Source organism: Trachypithecus francoisi, unplaced genomic scaffold, assembly GCF_009764315.1.
Source record: "Trachypithecus francoisi isolate TF-2019V2 unplaced genomic scaffold, Tfra_2.0 Lachesis_group16, whole genome shotgun sequence".
Classification (NCBI taxonomy): domain Eukaryota; kingdom Metazoa; phylum Chordata; class Mammalia; order Primates; family Cercopithecidae; genus Trachypithecus; species Trachypithecus francoisi.
The window spans coordinates 94301024-94320131 of record NW_022681461.1 but is presented as its reverse complement, the minus strand read 5'-3'; the positions used below and the strand labels follow the sequence as shown (position 1 = coordinate 94320131).

General features: G+C 53.8%; 1 protein-coding gene across 1 annotated transcript; it reads right to left on the bottom strand.

The window, feature by feature from the left end:
- Positions 1-6033: 6033 nt before the first annotated feature.
- Positions 6034-18017, bottom strand: LOC117099069 (general transcription factor 3C polypeptide 1-like). Its single transcript, XM_033238325.1, is given in 10 exon segments — positions 6034-6979; positions 7710-7744; positions 7747-7901; positions 9251-9302; positions 10028-10544; positions 10946-11226; positions 15270-15467; positions 15470-15528; positions 16083-16370; positions 17717-18017. Coding segments are annotated over 10 exon segments (2085 nt in total). The 5' UTR covers positions 18004-18017; the 3' UTR covers positions 6034-6766.
- Positions 18018-19108: the final 1091 nt, after the last annotated feature.

The following is a 19108-nucleotide window of genomic DNA, read 5'->3' as shown; positions in this document are numbered from 1 at the left end:
TGTTCAGGAGGGGTCTGCCTCCATGATCCAGTCACCTCCCCACAGGCCTCACCTCCAACATTGAGAATCACAGTTCAACATGAGATTTGGAGGGGACAAACAGCCAAACCATATCACCCCATTCAAAGGCCCCAGAAGACCAGGCACTAGCACCTTTCATGAATGACCTAGGGCAAGTCATTTGCTGTTACCGAGCCTCAGTTTTCTCTTTTATAAAGTAGAGGTTAGGAATAAGTAAGTCTCTTGGCTTGCTCTGTGAATGAAAAGACAGGGTGGAACAAGCCCTTATTAGATGTCAGTTGTCTTTGTTTTTTTTTTGTTGTTGTTGTTCGTTTGTTTTTGTTGTTTGGTTTTTAGACAGAGTCTCACACTGTTACCCAGGCTGCAGTACAATAACGCAATGTCGGCTCATTGAAAACTCTGCCTCCCGGGTTCAAGCAATTCTCCTGCTTCAGCCTCCTGAGTAGCTGGGATTACAGGCACCTGCCACCACACTCGGCTAATTTTTGTATTTTTAGTAGAGACGGGATTTCACCATGTTGGTAAGGCTGGTCTCATACTCCTGACCTGAAGTGATCCACCCTTCTCAGCCTCCCAAGGTGCTGGGATTGCAGGCATGAGCCACCACACCCAGCCAGAGGGGGGTTGTCTTTCCATCATCACCTTGAGCTAGGCTCCAGGCCAGAGGAGAAGAGGGCTGTGGCCCCAGCCCTTCCCAATCTCCTTCCCAGAGAGTTCATAAATGCTTCCCTCCAGAGGCCTTGAAGCTTTCATTGCTCTCTGCTGGGATTCAAAGAACACATAACCCCAGTTCTCCAACCATCAACAGTTCCTGCGAGATCTCAGTCTGGGATGCTGTCGGGGGGTTCTAGATGCTTTAACGACGGAAGGAGACAGAGGGAAGTGAAGGCCCAGAAAAAGGCAGTGATTTGCCTAGAGTCCATCATGCCCTGCCCCATACCTGAGCTCCTTTTGGCCCCCCTGCTGGAGGTGAAAGCCCCTTCCTCCCTCCTATTTGGGGATGTTGTTTGCCTCGGTCCGGCTGCTGGCCCCATGGTATGGCACAGCCCTGCATAGCCCGCCCAGCCCCAGGTGCACCGGCAGAACCCAGGAAGGGGACTTCCGGTGGAAGATGGAGCAGTGAGCACATGCACTTCCCCTCCCGGGAGCCCATTCCACTGACAGTAAAGGAAGCAGGCACTTCCTTTAAACTCTCGGCAGGGAAGAACAAGAAGAGGACTCATCTGCCGTCAGGAAACACCCACGCATTCATGCAAGATGAGAGGATGGAGTCAAGTCTGCTCGAACATCACCTTTTCCACGTTGGGTTGGGCCCTTTATTCAAAGTGCAACACCCCACTGCCTGGTTTTGCTTTTTCCATCACACTTATTATATCCTTTCATACATCTGTGTTATTTATCCATCATATTTACTGTCTACCCTGCTAGAGCAGGGATCTAAGTCTCCGCTGGGTCTCAGAGCCTAGAATAGTGCCTGGTATAGAGCAGGTGTTCAAAAACATTGAATGAGTGAGTGAATGAATGAATAAATCAATGGTAGAGCAGTGACTGGCAAAGCGGTATGCAAAGAGGAGGGAACCATCTGCCCCAGACCTAGAAAAGGCACGGAATGAGGTGTGCAGATGAAACAGACCGCCTCCTGGGGAGTCTGTAATCAGAGCCAAGAGCCCTTCCTTCATTGCTCAGACCATGGGGCAATCATAGGTCTCCCCGCTGTGTCTAAGGGTGACAAATGTGAAGGTTTTTCTTTCAAAAATCGATGGCCCCAGGCCAGGCGCAGTGGCTCATGTCTGTAATTCCAGCACTTTGGGAGGCCGAGGTGGGTGAATCACCAGAGGGCAGGAGTTCAAGACCTGCCTGGCCAACATGGCAAAACCCCATCTCTACTAAAAATACAACAATTAGCTGGGCATGGTGGTGGGTGCCTGTAATCCCAGCTACTCTGGAGGCTGAGGCAGGAGAATCACTTGAACCCAGGAGCCGGAGGTTGCAGTGAGCAGAGATCGCACCACTGCACTCCAGGCTGGCCAACAGAGTGAGACTCTGTCTCAAAGAAAAAAAAAAATGATGACCCCAGATAAGAAACCCTTTCATCCTACTCTTTAGGGAGTCTCCCAGCACAATGCTGGCTCCTCCACCACCCTAAAACAAATCCCATCCCTGGAAGGCAGTGTGATGGGGAGGTCCCTGAGGCTGGCAGACTGGGAATAGCAGCAGATCCGCTTTCCAGCCTCCAGCCCTGTGGACATGATTTTACCTCCTGCGCCTCAGCTTTCTCATCTATGAAATGGGTATACTGATCAGGCAGACGTCTTAGGGCTGTTGTGGCGTCGAGTTAATGTGTGTAATGTGCCCAGAACAGTGTCTGGCATCTGGCAGGTGCTCAGGAAATCTTGTTGCTAGGATATCATCAATTGTATGGGTAAGTCATGCCCTGCCCCAGTCAGCTCTCACTGGCGTCACCCTGGTGCCTGTATGGACCAAGAGCACCAGACATTTGGAAACCAAGACGAAGTAACGGAAAACAGAGATGCTTGGGCGGCTGCTGCCACCTGCTGGTAAGCACTGCAACCTGCAGATGTCGGCTGAAGGCAGTGCCGTGGCGCTCTGCTGTCCAGGGGAAAAGGGACACACAAGTGTATCTGCCTGGAGCTTATACAGGGGACCCTGGACAATCGTCACAGCAGCCCTCTGCGGCAGACAATATGGGCGATGAAGACGGGGTGAAGCGGCAGGAGTTTGTTTAATTCAACAAAGGTTGGCTTCTACCCTTTGGGTGGATGGACCTGCGTTGGGCAGTGGAGGTAAGGAGGGAGACTCCACACACGCACATACATGCACACTCACACACACAAATGCCCATACACACATACATACACAGCATGTATGTGCACAGATACACACATTCGCGACTTCAAAACGTTTGTGGAGCCCGGGTGCGGTGGCTCACACCACCAACATGGAGAAACCCCGTCTCTACTGAAAATACAAAATTAGCCGGACGTGGTGGCACATGCCTGTAATCCCAGCGACTCGGAATCTGAGGCAGGAGAGTCGCTTGAACCCAGGAGGCGGAGGTTGCAGTGAGCCGAGATCACGCAATTGCACTCCTGCCTGGGCGACAAGAGTGAAAACCTGTCTCAAAAAAAAAAAAAAAGTTGGTGGAAAATGGAATTCAAAGATTAAAAATAAGAGACAAACGTTCTTTCTCGACGTAAGTTCCATCAAGGTCAAGACACTTCGGGGCAATGAGACCAGCCACTCAGCCCCTCCCTGAAAAACTGAGGGTCCTGGGAATTTCACCATGGCAATGCCATCTTTTTTACATTAACTAAAGAAAGGTGCCCTTTAAAGATTTTTTCTTTTTCTTTTAAGATTAGGAAACAAAAAGTCAGAAGGAGCCATATCAGGACTGTAAGGTGAGTGCCTCATGATTTCCCATGGAAACGCTTGCAAAATTGCCCTTGTTTGATGAGGAGGGAGCAGGGGCATTGCTGTAGTGGAGAAAGACTCTCTGGTGAAGCTTTCCCGGGTGGTTTTCCGCTAAAGCTTTGGCTGCTTCCTCAAAACACTCCCATAATAGGGCATGCTGATGCGGATGTGCCAGGGGGTCGCTGAGTTAGCCGTGTTGAGGGCGTGTTTTATGTCACGTAGCATCACAGGCCGGGGCTTCCCAGGGTGTGCACAGACAGATATGGATGGAAATGGGAAGAGGGAAAGTGGGAGGGGCCCTGAAGGGGAGGGGCCTTGAAGGAGAGGGGCCCAGAGGCTTTGCCCAGATTTGAAATGTTGTATGTAAGAGAATACATTCATGTATTTGCTTATCTAAGAAAAAGAGAAAAGAATTAAGAGTGAGAAGGGCAAGACTGTGGGGTACAGGGAAGCTGGGGACACAAAGCTGAGGTGTTCAGGCCTCGTGCGGGTGCCCATCTGGTCTTTGCGTTCCCTACCCTCTCTGCAGGAGACCCAGAGCCACCACCTAGCACTGTTGTGGCAGCCGCAAAAGGGCCAGAGACCCATTTTTGCCCCTTCATAGGTTTTGTTTGGTAGTTAGTACTTAATGTTTCTTCCAAATTTGCATTCCTTCACAGCCTGGGCATACACATTTTAGTTTTCCACAGTTGCTATTACTCCCTAGTATTTAACCCAAGGCCCCTTTCCTCTCATTTATTACCTGCCTGGCCCCTGAAGGCATCTCAGCTCACAACTACTGGTCAATGCTGTGGTTTCTGGAGACTTCTGTGCAGAGAGCTGCCTTGGAAGGATGGATGGATGGATGGATGGGAAGACAAGTGGATGGGTAGGCGGGTGGATGGATGGATGGACAGATGAATGAATGGATGGGTAGGTGGATGGATGGATGGACAGAGGAATGGGTGGATGGGTAGGTGGGTGGATGGATGGATGGGAAGACGAGTGGATGGGTAGGTGGGTGGATGGATGGGCGAATGGATGGATGGATGGATGGATGGACAGATGAGTGGATGGATGGGTAGGTGGGTAGATGGATGGGTGGATGGATGGATGGATGGATGGATGGACAGATGAGTGGATGGATGGATAGGTGGGTAGATGGATGGGCGAATGGATGGATGGATGGACAAATGAATGGATGGATGGGTAGTGGACAGTTGGGTGGATGGATGGGCAGATGGATGGATGGACAGATGAATGGATGGGTAGATAGGTAGGTAGATGGATGGATAGATGGGTGGGCAGATGAGGGGCTTCATGATGGGTAGGAGGGAGGGGAAGAAGGAACAGGTCATCCTCGGGCAGAATGACTGTGGGAATGTGGGCTGGTGTTCACAGAAGCCCCATCTCACCATCTGAGAGCAGTCTCCACCATCCCTGTCTCATCTTCCAACATACGCCCACTCTCTCCATCATCTGGGAGGCACAGGTGAAGAAGGGAACCTGCTGAACCCGACTATGCACTTGCACCTGGTGCTCTTCAGCTCACCTTGCCTCCCTCGAGGGAGACACTCTTCCCCGTTTTCAGACAACAAAACTAAGGCTCTGAAATATGAATGCGAGGGTCGGTTTTTTAGAAACATTTACCGGATTCCCAAACCTTTCTTCCACCACACCACACATTCCCAAATACATTCCCATTTGTACAGCATTTTATTTATGAAGCAGACCACATCCGCTATTCTACTTGATTGCCTCAAAAAATCCCATAGAACACTATTGTTTCTACACTTGAAACTTTAAAGAGAAAAAAAATGAACACTAAGACCTGACCAGGCTTGGCAGTGCAGGGACTCTCTCTCAGGACCCTGACTCCGAAGTCCCTGCCTTTGTCCCTCCTCACCCAGAAGTTTGTGGCCTAGAGTGACCAGGGCGTCCCTCGCAGAGGGAGGATGGAGACAGGGTTGGAAGGTGGGTCAGGTCAGGGGTCCTAAGGGTACACGTTCCCCAGAGGGGACACTTTTCTAGGTGAGAGAAGCTGCAGGTGGGTGTGAGACACAGCTGGCCAGGGCGGGGCCCATCCCACCTAGAGGGAACAGCCTCTGCTCCACACTCTGACTGCCATAGGCAGGAAGCTAAGTCCATTGTTACTGGAACTTTCCATTTTAAGAGATCTGAATTTTTTTAAAAAAAAAATGTGAACTCTACATTTTAAAAATGTTGGCAACTAACTTAAAAATGTAACCATGTGAGCTCAAGAGAACTTCAAGGTGCCAGACCCATCTGCAGGCCCTGCCGATGGCACCAGCTGTGCTGAGCCGAGCTGATCATGGGCCTGGCACTGGGCTGGGAGCTGCTCTGTGGGGGACGGGCCTGGGACCAGCTGAGAAAGCGGCGAGGGAGTCGCCTGTGCCCCTCTCCATCCTGGAGGCCATGTCTCACCGCTGGCTGAGGCCAGGCGGGGCTGCCGAGCTCAGGATCAGGGCCTTCCCTCTTCCTTTGGTTTCATTGGGAACAGCCATTCCAGGTTGTTCTGCAGCCAAAGTAGGGAGTCCCCTAGGGGAATCACTGATTCTTTAGGAAACACACAAAACAGAATGCATTTTACTTCCCTTTAATCAAAAAATAAATAAATACACTCCACAGGGACTTTTTTTTTTAAATGAGGAAAAAAGGTGAAAGAACAAAATAAAACAAACAAAACCCAAACCTACAGTGACTCTTCATTTCCAGCCTGCAGGGAGTCACCAGCCAGGCCGAGGGACACGGACAGCCAGCCCAGCTGGGGCCTGCCAGGTGACTTGCAAGGTCGGAAAGGGAGCTGCTCTGCTCTGGGTGGTTCAGTCCCAGCCAGGGGTTGGAATGTCCTGCCTGTCGAGGGGCCACAGTCCCTGTAGAGGCCCCCCGGCAGCAGTGCACACCGATCCCTATTCTGCAAGGCATATCCCACAAGGCCCTTCCTCTTGGTGGCACTTGGGCACTCAAGGAGCCAGGAGATCCTGCCAAGATGGCTGGAGTCTGGAATGTGAGGTGTGCACAGGCGGGGCGAACTCTGGAGACCCAGAGACAAGCACCAGCTCCCAGTGTGATGAGGCCAGTTCCCAAGGGGCAGGCCCAGAAGAGCCTGGGGAGCAGGCAGGTGGGGGAGCCCCTCTTTCCAGAGTTCCAGGACAGTGGGAAACATGTCGGGCTGTGACTCTGGCCAGAGCACCCGTCCCCTGCTGCAGGAGGCTCGGCAGACCCAAGGCCGGGGCACAGTGGGGTCTGCTGAGCATCAGGCAGAGTGGTGTGGCAGGTGGTGGCTGGGAGGGAGGGAATGCCCATAGGGGTCCTAGAGGGGGATCCACTTGTTCCAGTTGACCTCGTGGGGGAACACACGGCCCAGCCGGAGGGTACAGTCCAAGGTGGGCTCGTAGAAGGCCATGGGGCTCTCGTCCAGGCTGGAGGGCACCTCCACCTCCTCCACCACGGGTGTGGAGAAGAGCGAGACGGCCCTTGGCTTTCTCAGCCAGCACTTCCGGATGCAGCCGAGGGACTCCAGGCCCTGGAGACACCAGACACACAGGTTACAGTGGCACTACCCTCGCCTGCTTGATTTATTCTTTAAGCATTTAGGGAATGCTCTCTCTGTACGAGGAAGCCACTTCCCAGAGCAGGGGGCACCTGAACTGGGCATGAGTCAAGTGGGGATGTACCAGGAGGGTTCAGGCAAAGGCCCTGGTGGGAGAGGCAGCGGCCTGAGTAGCATGTGTACAGCGCGGGCTGGAGCCACCACGCTGAATCTCATTTGTGGAGGAGAGGCCTGCAGCGGGGGCTGCATCCCAGCGTCCTGTGAGCCAAGACTGGCTTCCAGGTGGGGTTCCGTTTGGCTCGCGGGGAATGTGACACTAAACTTCAAGCTCCTAGCTGCCAGAGGAGCTGGAGGCCCCATGCGCACTGGGCCAACGGAGCACAGGGCAACTGTCAGCCGAGCAGGAAGCAGCCGCACCAGGGGGCAGCTGCTTGACCCGTGGGGCCCTGCGGGCTCGTGAGTTAGTGATCCCTGGCACAGAGAAAGCATCAGAGACAAGCACCAGGCACCCCCTCTTCCATGGAGCTGGTGAAGGACACCGAGGGATGGTCTGAGAGGCAAGAGCCCAGGACAAGCTGGGGGAGGGGGTGCAGGCAAGCAGTATGGTGGTACCGCATGCTGCCTGGGGCCTGAACATCATGGCTGGGCCACTGAGAGCACCCAGCCGCCCCCACCCCCTGCTGAGCCTGAGAAGGCCCCATACCTGGAGCAGCTCCAGCACGGCGACGGGCTGCAGGATCCCTGGTAGTGGCGCAGCAGGCAGTTCTCGGGGATGCCAGGCCTGGTCATGATGTGGTATAGCATGGACTCCATCATACCCTTGCATACGGGCAGGTTCAGGTGGCCATCCACGACACGCCATGGCCGGCGGATGAAGCAGATGCTCTCACAGTCCCTGCAGGGGGAGGGCTTGGCATCAGGGCTTGGCGGGGGCAGAAGGGCAGCTCGTTCAGACAGAACACTGAGGCTTAGGGGTGTCTGGGCCTGGCCCAGGTCACAGGGCTGAGACCAGCCGCCACCTCTTGTTCTCTGCTCTCCAAACTCCCCGCTTCTCTCCTGTCTGGACAGAGGGGCCCTTGACCGCCAGCTGGGTGGAACCACGATGTGGGGTCCTGCTCAGATGCAGCTGTAACTGAGGCCTCAGTGCGCCCACCCACGTTGGCAGGAGAGGGCCAAGAGTTGAGACTCCTGGACTTGCCAGCTCTCCTGGCAGTCCGGGCAGCAGCTACCTCCAGGCTGTGGCGAAGCTCACAGGAGTGTGACCCTGAAGCTCTGCCCCACACCATGTGCAGAGTTCCAGGAATGCTTTCCTTGAAACCAGGGACTGAACAGCCACCCGGGGCCCAGGAGTGGGGCGGACCCAGAAGAGCTGGACACCTGGCTCTTATCGCTACGCCTGGCCTTGGAGGGGCACACCTGAGCTCCTGAAGGCCAGGACACAGGGCACTTGGGCCCTCCCAATCTGGGGTCAGCACACACACTCATGGGAGGCGCCCCCACCAGAGGGGCTTCTGTGGCCCCCTTGCTTCCTGTAACTCTGTGGCACAGTTGTCCCAGGGGCAGCTGGGCATTCAGGGCTTATCCCTCTGTGGCCCTGGCTCATCTGCAGGAGTGGGTGAGGTGCCTGTGGGTCGTGAGGAGCCAGTGAAGCGCAGCTGACGGCACCAGGCATGGTTCTCCGCCAGTGCCCTGGGCATTCTGGAAGCGCAGCCCTTGTTCCAGGCCGACCTGGGCACTGCTGGTGCTCAGCACGCCTGCTGCTCACCCACCGCGCCCCTCCAAGTACCCCTGCCGAGAACCACGGTGCTGGGCAGCCTGTCAGAGCTGGCACCTGGGGAAAGACCCTCAAAAACCCTCACACAGGCCGGGCGCAGTGGCTCAAGCCTGTAATCCCAGCACTTTGGGAGGCCGAGACGGGGGATCACGAGGTCAGGAGATCGAGACCATCCTGGCTAACACAGTGAAACCCCGTCTCTACTAAAAATACAAAAACTAGCCGGGCGAGGCGGCAGGCGCCTGTAGTCCCAGCTACTCGGGAGGCTGAGGCAGGAGAATGGCGTAAACCCGGGAGGTGGAGCTTACAGTGAGCTGAGATCCGGCCACTGCACTCCAGTCCGGGGGACAGAGCGAGACTCCGCCTCAAAAAAAAAAAAAAAAAAAAAAAAAACCCTCACACAAATCCTTACCCTCGGTCCTGTCAAGAGCCCCACCTGAAGCCCTGGAGCCAGAACCCCACACACCCACCTTTCCTGCGCTGCATGGGAGATGCTGCTGGCTCCAAAACTCTCTGCGAACCCTGAGGGAAGAGGAAGAGAATGAGAGAGACTCGGAAAGTCAGGGAAGCCATCTCTGCCTCCCCACCTTCAGCATGGCACCCAGCATGAGCAGGGCACCTCGAGGCTCAGGGGATGAAGCGTCAAAAAAAATGACAACGATCATCTCACAGAGCAGCCACTCTGGAGGTGGCGGGGCCGGGGAGACTGCCGCATACAGTGCCACATGCAAGCAGCGTCCCAGGCCCGGACAAGCCCCACACCGGAGGAAGCCAGCGAACACCTCCTTTTCCACCCAGAAGCCCTGACCACAAGGGTGGTGTAAAGCCCGAGGCAAAAACAGCCCAAAGAAAACAAAAACGCCCAGAGAAGCCACATGAGAAGGCTGCTGCTGGCAGACGTGCAGGACAGGAAAGGGCGTGCTGCCACCCGAGGAGGGTGAGACCTCCCTGCCGTTACTGCCCCACAGCAGCCGCTGCAGCACACACGCTGGCCCCATCGCCTGAGCTCCCACTCCAGAACTCACAGTGCTGCCTGGGGGTGTGGGAGGCCTGTGCTCCCCTGGAAATCCATTTATAGGCAGCATCCTGCCCCGTCGGGGCTCAGGCTCCCAGAAGCTGAAGTCAAGCCCCTTTTGTGTCAGTGGCAGGTCCCCCATATCCCGGAGGAAGGCGTGGGGTCCATCGGGGCGGAGGGGAGGGAAAGCACGGGTGGAGTGAGGTGGGGTGGGGGACAAGGCGCACGGTACCTCTGGGGTCTTCAGAGCCCTCTGGAGGCTGTGCCTGGCTACTCAGCTGCTCTTGGCCTGGGGAACTGAACTCCCCGACACCCTCTCGGTCTTCCCGTGCTGCCCCCGCTGCAGCGGTGAATTCAAGAGCTGGGGGTGAAGATGGGGCCTGGGCTTCTGCTCCATCTTCAGCTCTGGGCCCAAGGATGGGGGCGAAGTTTGAGTCCTGGAGTACTGGCCTCTTGGCAAGGGTCATCTGGGTGCCTTCAGTGTCGGTCTCCCCATTCTCACTGGCCCAGCTGGCACGCCTCTTGGTGCCCCGGGGGCTGTGAGAAGGAGGTGCCTGCCCCTCGAGGGGGCCGTCCTCGCTGGAAGACCCCTCTGGGGGTCTGGCCTGGGGGTCTTCTCTCTGGATGTCGGCATCCTCTCTGTCTTTCAGCCGCACCGAGTGCAGGAGCCAGGGCCAGGCAGAGCCCATGGCTACCAGGCGCGCAGTGTTGCCGCCGACCTCCAGCACCTGGTGCTGCTCCAGGAGGGCCTGGGGAGGCAGGAGACACAGGGGGTCTGTGGGGAGCCCGGGATCCTCCGCGCTGGTGACCTCCCCTCCCTGGCGGGTTGAGTGCCCCGAGCAGCCCAGGCTCGCGAGGCGGGCGGGCTCCTAACCCCGGGGCTGCCCCTTGCTAGCCCTGTGCCCTGGAGCAGCTTCTCTTCCTCTCTGGCTGCGGTGAACCACGTCAGCTGTGGTGCGGTTGTGAATCCACAACTGCACCCTCAACGCGGACATGAAATGCCCCAGTTTTCAAATGTTAATGACTTATTCAACGTTAAAAAGAATGCAGCATGCTATGCCCCAAATCAAGCCCATCTTCAGTGTGCACCTGGCCTGGGAGCTGCAATTTCCGCTTCAGTGATATCCGGCTAACCTAAGGCACAGCTCACCTGGACGCAATCTGCGAATGTCCTGGTGCGCCCGCCACCTGCCTTCTCCAAGGCCGAGAACCGTCTGCGCAGCTCCTCCTTGTCAATCCCAAAACAACCCGTGGCTATAATGACTTCCAGGATCTCCAAGGCAGCAGTCAGGTCTTCGGGACTATACCCAGACAGCTCCAGCTGGAGGACAAACTCCTCCAAGCTGCAGGTGTTTTCCTGGGGCTTTATCAGCTTGGTGAACGTGTCAGGGAGGCAGGAGGTTCCCACTGTTAGCTCTTCCAGAGGAGCGGCTGTGGGGACACGGAGGAAGTTCAGAGGCAGCCCGACAGAGGTCCCCCTCCCCTGCCCAATGCACAGGCCACACTCAGGAAAGGCACGCTCCAGCACCAACTCACTGCTTCCCCGACAGCCACAGGGGTCACCTGCTGGGCGGACAGGCTGGGCCCCTGGCATCAGGCTCCTGATCTGTGACCCTGAGCCTGACTACAGCTGACTGGATTTCTCATGGCCACTATGATTCTCCTGCTCAAGACGTAAAGTGAAGGGCACGGAGGCCGAGGACTGGGGTTCGAGAACTGTAAAGCCCAGTGCTCTGAGGGGGAGTCCCTGACCAGGGCTGGCCTGGTCCCATCCCTTCCTGCTGCTCATGTGCCCACTGTTCCTTAGACCCTGTGAAAGACACCAGGCCCCTTCTACACACCCCACTTTTGCCTACACTAGCCAGGGCTGGCTTCTGTTGCTTCCTATGGAATATGTCTCTGCTAAGGCCATAATCGATAGGTTATCACTACATTTTTGCCCAGTCCAAACTCCAAAGTACAGAATTCTACTGTGGTTATGAAGCATATAGCGAACACCATCAACTTCAACAATGCACCTCACTTTATTGTGCTTCACGGATATTGTTTTTTGGGTTTTTTACATACTGAAGGCTTGTGGCAAGTCTGCGCCAAGAGAGTCTATGGGCACTTTCTTAACACCGTGTGCTCGATTTGTGTCTGTCATGCTTGGGAATTCTCATATTTCATCTTTTTCATGATTATATCTGTGACGGTGGCCTGTGATCAGTGACCTTTGTCCTTAACTATTGTCACTATTTAGGGGCACCACAAACCACGCCCACATACGACAGCAAACTTAATTGATAAATGTCATGTGTGTTCTGACAACTCCAGGGACCAGCCATTCCCCATTTTCCTCCCTCTCCTGGGGCTCCCTATTCCTGAGACACAACAATATTGAAGTCAGGTTGGCCAGGTGCAGAGGCTCAGGCCTGTAATCCCAGCACTTTGGGGGGCCGAGGCGGGTGCATCATGAGGTCAGGAGATCGAGACCATCCTGGCTAATGTGGTGAAACCCCATGTCTACTAAAAAATACAAAAAATTAGCTGGGCGTGGTGGTGGGCGCCTGTAGTCCCAGCTACTCGGGAGGCTGAGGCAGGAGAATGGCGTGAACCCAGAAGGTGGAGCTTGCAGTGAGCCGAGATCGCGCCACTGCTCTCCAGCCTGGGCGACAGAGCAAGACTCCATCTCAAAAAAAAAAAAAAAAAAAAAAAAAAAAATTGACGTCAGGCCAGTTAATAACCTTACAATGGCCCCCCTGTGTTCAAGTAAAAGGGAGAGTTGGACATCTCTCACTTTACATCAAAAGCTAGAAAATATCAGGCTTCGCGAGGAAAGCATGGTGACAGCCAGGACAGCCGAAAGCTGGGCCTCTTGTGCCAAAGTTAGTCAAAGTTGTGAGGGCAAAAGAAAAGTTCTTGAAGGAAATTAAAAGTGTTACTCCAGGGAACACACGAACAATAATAAAGCAAAAACAGCCTTGTTGCTGATATGGAGAAAGTTTCAGCGGTCTGGATAGATGAAACCAGTCACAACCTTCCCTTAAGCCAAAGCCTAATCCAGAGCAAGGCCCTAACTCTCTTTAATTCTATGAAGGCTGAGAGAGGTGAGGAAGATGCAGAAGAAAAGCTGGAAGCTAGCAGAGGTTGGTTCATGTAGTTTAAGGAAAGAAGCCGTCTCCGTAACATAAAAGTGCAAGGTGAGGCACCAAGTGCTGCTGGAGAAGCTGCAGCAAGTTCTCCAGAAGCTCTAGCTAGCTGAGATCAGCGATGAAGGTGGATACACTAAACAGATTTTCAATGTGCACAAAACAGCTTTATATTGAAGATGCCATCTAGGACTTTCATGGCTACAAAGGAAAAGGCAAGGCCTGGTTTCAAGGCTTCAAACGACAGCCCACTCTCGATAGGAAGTAATGAAGCTGGTGACTTTAAGTTGAAGCCAGTGCCCATTTCCCACCCCCAAATTCTTAGGGAAGAGAATTATGCTTAATTTATTCTGCCTGTGCTCTATAAAAGGAACTGCAAAGCTGGATGACAGCATGTCTGTTTACAATGTGGCTTACTAAATATTTTAAGCCCACTGTAGAGACCTACTGCTCAGACAAAAAAGATTGCTTTCAAAATGGTATGCTGATTAATGATGCCCCTGGTCACGCATGAGCTCTGATGGAGATGTTCAAGGAGATGAATGTTGTTTTCATGCCTGCTAACACAACATCCATTCTGTACCCCATGGATCAAGGAGTTATTTCACTTTCAAGTCTTATTATTTAAGAAATACATTTGATGGCTGGACACAGCTGTAATCCCAGCACTTTGGGAGGCTAAGCGGGTGGATCACCTGAGGGCAGGAGTTCAAGACCAGCCTGCCCAACATGGTAAAACACCGTCTCTACTAAAAATAAAAATTAGCCGGGTGTGGTGATGGGTGCCTGTAATTCCAGCTACTCGGGAGGCTGAGATAGGAGAATCACTTGAACCTGGGAGGTGGAGGTTGCAGTGAACTGAGATCATACCACTGCACTCCAGTCCAGGCAACAAGAGTGAAACTCTGTCTCAAAAAAGAAAGAAATTCATTTCGTAAGGCTATAGCTACTATAGTGATTCCTCTGATGGATCTGGACAAAGTAAACTGAAAATCTTCTGGAAAGGAGTCACCATTCTAGATGCCGTTAACAACATTTGTGATTCATGGGAGGTGGTCAAAATACCAACATCAACAGGAGTTTGGAAAAAGCTGATTCCCACCCTCATGGACGACTTTGAGGGGTTCAAGTCATCAGTGGAGAAAGTAACTGCAGATGCAGTGGAAATAACAAGAGAACTAGAGGCAGAGTCTGAAGATGGGATGGAGTTGCTGCAATCTCAGGATCAAACTTGAACAGATGACTTGCTTCTTATAGACGAGCAAAGGTGGTTTCTTGAGTTTCTTGACATAGAATCTACTCCTGGTAAAGACGCTGAGAACATCGTTGAAATGGCAGCAAAGGACTTAGAATATTACATAAACTAGGTCTGGTATGGTAGCTCATGCCTGTTGTCGCACCCCTTTGGGAGGCCATGGCGGGAGGATCCCTTGAGGCCTGAGACCAGCCTGGGCAACAGAGCAAGGCGCTGTCTCTACAAAAAATTAAAAAAGTAGCTGGCTGTGGTGGCACATGCCTATAGTCCAAGCTACTTAGGAGACTGAGGCAGGAGGATGACCTGAGCCCAGGAGCTAGAGATGACTGTGAACTATCATCATGCCACTGTACTCCAGCCTAAGCAACAGAGCAAGACCCTGTCTCTAAAAAACAGGCTTGGTGTGGTGGCTTACGCCTGTAATCCCATCACTTTGGGAGGCGGAGGCAGGAAGATCACTTAAGGCCAGAGTTAGAGACCAACCTGGGCACATAGTGAGTCCCCGTCTCACTCATTTCAAATAAATAAATAAAAATAAAAAGTAAAGTTTCAAAGGTCATCAATAGAACCAAAATAGTGTCAAAATTGGAAGTAAAGGAGGCAGGAAATCATGAATGTGAGTGGAATACTCATCTTTCCTAGCAAGGGGTCAAAAGATAGTATCTAAAAGGTTCCTAAGAGCACGAACTTTACTAAGCACCAGGAGACTAGAGCCCCGCTGCCCCCCCGGGGAGAGTGGGCGGGGTGGGGAGGTGGGAGTACTCTGCTCTTCCTGGCGCCTGTGGCACAGCTGTGACTAAAAGACAGCGGTGGTGCGGGGAGTTCTCCCACAGAGGTGTGGGCATAGCACCGGCACCTGGGGAAGGTGTCCCTTGAGTTGGCTGCAAGGATGGGGTGTGTTTTTCCGTGTGTCCTGTGGCTGCATGCCTGGCCTGGGGAGCCCGAAGGTCTAGGTCTCAGGCCAGGCCTCAGGGTCCTCCTGGATGATGGCAAGGCCGGGCCCTCCCCCAGCACCAGCGGGAGCACTCACCAGCGGGCCTGAGCCGGGCAAGGCCGGGCCCTCCCCCAGCACCAGCGGGAGCACTCACCAGCAGGCCTGAGCCGGGCGGGCACAGGGCTGCAGCGGAGCTGGAACTTCATCTGGCAGGAGTTGACCATGATGCTGTCATTGGGATTGAGGTTTCGGGTGCTGACGATGCCGGGGGAGTAGTAGCCCCTCATCAGCAGGTAGTTGGTGTGGGAGGCCTGCGAAGGTTTCACCTCCATGCTCTGGCGCTTGCCCCCATGCCTTCATCCAAGTCATCCTCTTCATCCTTGTCATCCTCCAGGCTGCCATCCTTCCCCAAGCTAGAAGACAATTGCGACCTGGATACCCAAGCACAGGCCAGCCAGCTGCTACTGCAGCCTCTCCCCTCCCTCGAGAGGCCTTGTGGCTGGGCCTCAGCAGTGGCCCCAGCACTGGCTGTGCTTCATTACCAAGGCTGGTGTGGACGGCTGCCCCAGATCCATCCCCTTTCCACCTTCCTGTGCAACGTGCTCACCCCTTGTCACGTATCTGAGTCTCTGTGGGGACTGTTCCTCTTGCCCGTCTCTCAGTCCAGAAAATACCCACTTCCCCAGGAAGCCCCAGCTCTGTTGCAAGGCCCTCAGGACCAGTCCTCCCTTCTCTTCCCTGCCCCTCCCCTGCCCTACTGTGCTGCATCCTTCTCTTTGGCCAATTCCCGTAACACCTGGGAGGCATCAGCAGAGGACGCCTTGGACACTGGCCTACAATCCCCAGTCACTCATCTGCAACGCCCATCCTGCAAGCTCCCGGAAAGCACTACCAACCCCTGCCGGTCTGTGTCTGGCCAATGCCTAGCACGTGGCCAGACCTGATGCTGTGGACGCCGGGCTCTTACCTTTTGATGACCTCATTCTCCACCATTGAGCTATCTGCTACGATGATCTGCTCCGGGATCTTGACATCCACGGAAATAAGGCCCAGAGAGAAGAGGGTCAGGACGGCCACACAATTTCCTCCAGGGCCGTCCAGTGAAAAGGCCACCATGTCATTTGTGGGCTCATTATTATCCTGGTCTTTGAAAGAGAAACGATCAGGCTGGTCCAAGTTGCCGGCAGCCCGCATTCTGTCCAAAAACTGGAATGACTCCGTGCAGATGGTGCTTGGAAATTGCCACGTAAAAATCCTACACAGACAAAAAGAAAGGAAGGGCCTGACTGATGGCCGGCCGTAGGAAGCCATCATTTGGACAGGCTATGAGCACGTCAAATCATTATGATGAGAACTAAGCAAAATGCCCCACTTCTCCCCTAAAGCTCTCCGTCCCATCCCAAATGAAGGCGCTGTGTTCCCATCTAGCAGTGTTTGTGTCTCTCTTCCCCGCTAGCGTGAGTACCTTCCATGCAGAGTACCGTCTCCTCGTCTAATTCAATGTGGCCTCACCTTGCGTTCCAGGAGGGTGCTGGCAGGCTCACCTCACAGGCACTCACTGTACACAGTTGCTGAACTAGGGATGGTGAGCATGCTTTCTGTAATAACAGTCCCCACACAAAGCCAGCCCTGGTCTCACATGTGTGCCCAAGCTGTCTCCATACAGCACCTGGTGAGGCATTTCCCCGGCTCTGTCCAGAGAGCAACATTCCGCGACCCTGCTACCAGGGTCAGAGGGAGGGACCCAAAAGGCCTTCCTTGTCTGCTGACCACTGCCCTCGGTTCAGATGGGGACATGCGGTCAGAGCAGTGTCTCCGTGACAAATGGCCTTGTTGGACTTGGACATGTATCTTCTGCTGCCACACTTATTTCCCAGAGGCCTGAGGGTCATTCGGGGTGAGGGTTGGGGAGGAGGAAGTGTCTGCCATCACGGGGAAGGGATGGTATCAAAGAACTGAAAGAAGATTCATGGTGCTGTCTCTGAGCATCTGACTGCAGCCCTGTGCAGACCTGAGGGTGGGCAAGGAGAACGGTATGAAGGGGGAAGCTGCCAAGGTGGTGGCTTGGAATTTTCTCAGGGACTCTGCATGTGGTCAGGAGGCTGGTGGTGCAACGCTCTCTGCGGCATGAAGCCACACTGCAAGAGCGTTTCAGGAGGGAGCCCCAGGAGGATGTCTGTCTGGACGCACCTCCGCACCCCAACCCCGCACCGGCTGCTGGAGCTGCGAATGGGCCCAGGAGACTTCCCGGGTCTCAGGCCTACACGGAAGAGGGACTGAGGTTATGCTGGAACTGGAGGGTGAACTTCCAGCTGGGCCAATTATTAAATTCAAAACCGATTTCACTCCATCTGATAAGAGAAACGGAAACAAACCACCTGCAAAATGGCAACACCACCAACACAAAGATGCTGCTAGCACTCACCTGATCCCCACACCAGGAAGGAGGAGAGGGGCTGCAGGAAACCCCAGAGCCTGCGTCTTGCGCATGAGGCTGCGAGGGGCCGCGGCTCCAACATGCTTTCATGGCCACAATGCTTCCTTTGCTCCTCTTTATGTGGCTCAACTTCGGAGTACCCAGGGCTCCTGACAGGTACTTACCTGTAGTAGGTCTGGGATAGCTGGTAGGACATTGGCACGAAGGGCAGGGCCCGGTTCTTCTTGGGGCCCAGCGTTTGGTTGACCCTGCGCGGGTTGACCAAGCTCCTCTTCTGGCACTCCATGAAGGCCTTCACAAGAACGTGGTCCTTGTACTCCCGATAGAGGTGGAAAGTCTGCAACACAGTGAGGCAAGGGTGAGTGGGGTTCTCCAGCCGGCCAGGGAAAAGGCTGGGGTATGTGGAGGCAGAGGCTGTGGCTGATGCTTTATAGAGGAAGTGACCGATCATGGGAGGCCCAGAATGGCGTGTGTGTATGTCAGTGTGTGTGTGACTGTGTGTATCGGGGGGGGAAGGGGTGCTGAGGAAGTCGGCAATCCCAGTTCTCGGACCATCACATCACACTTCCAGAGACCACAAAGGGCGGGGAACTGACGAGACAGGGGGCTATTCACTCCCAAGCCGATTGCTTTTGATGCAGACAGACGGAATCAACACAGAGTCATCTGGTCTACCACTCTGTCAAGTCTTTTATACAGACTTGGTTCACTATAAAACTAAGGTGGACAATTATCATGGACAGAATTGTGTTGCCTCGAATTTATGTTGAAGTGCTCACCTCTACTACCTCAGAATGGGGCTGTATTTGGACAGAGGACCTATAAAGAGATCATTGAGGTAACATTAGGTTATATAGGTGGGCCCTAATCAGTAAGACTGATTTCCTTGTAAGACGAGGAGATGTCGACAGAGACCACACACAGACCACGGGACAATCATGTGAGAACACAGTAAGAAGGTGCCATCGGCAAGGGAGGGAGAGAGGCCTCAGAAGAGACCAAATGTGCTAGTTCCTTGATCTTGGACTTCCAGCCTCCAGAACTGTGAGAAAATAAATTTATGTTATTTAAGTCACTCAGGCTGTGGAATTTTGTTATGGCAGCCCTAGTAAACTAATAGAAATACTTTTAGGGACAACAAATCATGGACTTTGTTATTCTAGGAAGATGACTTTAGCACTGTTACCTACTTCTACCTTGAAGTCGTAAAAAAAAGGCAGTGAGAAGCATTTCCATGAAGTGTATAAATTGTGTCCTGTGAAACAGAATGAGTTAATAAGGTTAACACCTGTCAGCTGTGTATGATGCTGTGTCTCCAGTCTCCATCTGGACAGCAAAGGGGAAGGCATGGACAGGAGACCTGCCTTCAGAAGAGCAGCTGACAAAGGGGCCCACAGCCTGGGGACTGTGACGGCAGTCACCTCCCGAGGCCTGGGATCCCACAGCACAACTGTGAAGGGAATGTCTTACTTGCTAGGCCCAGATGGGTAATTTCCTCCCATCACTGTTTTTTTGTGAAAAATTCTTCTGAATATGTAATTTTGCCCCTAAATAAA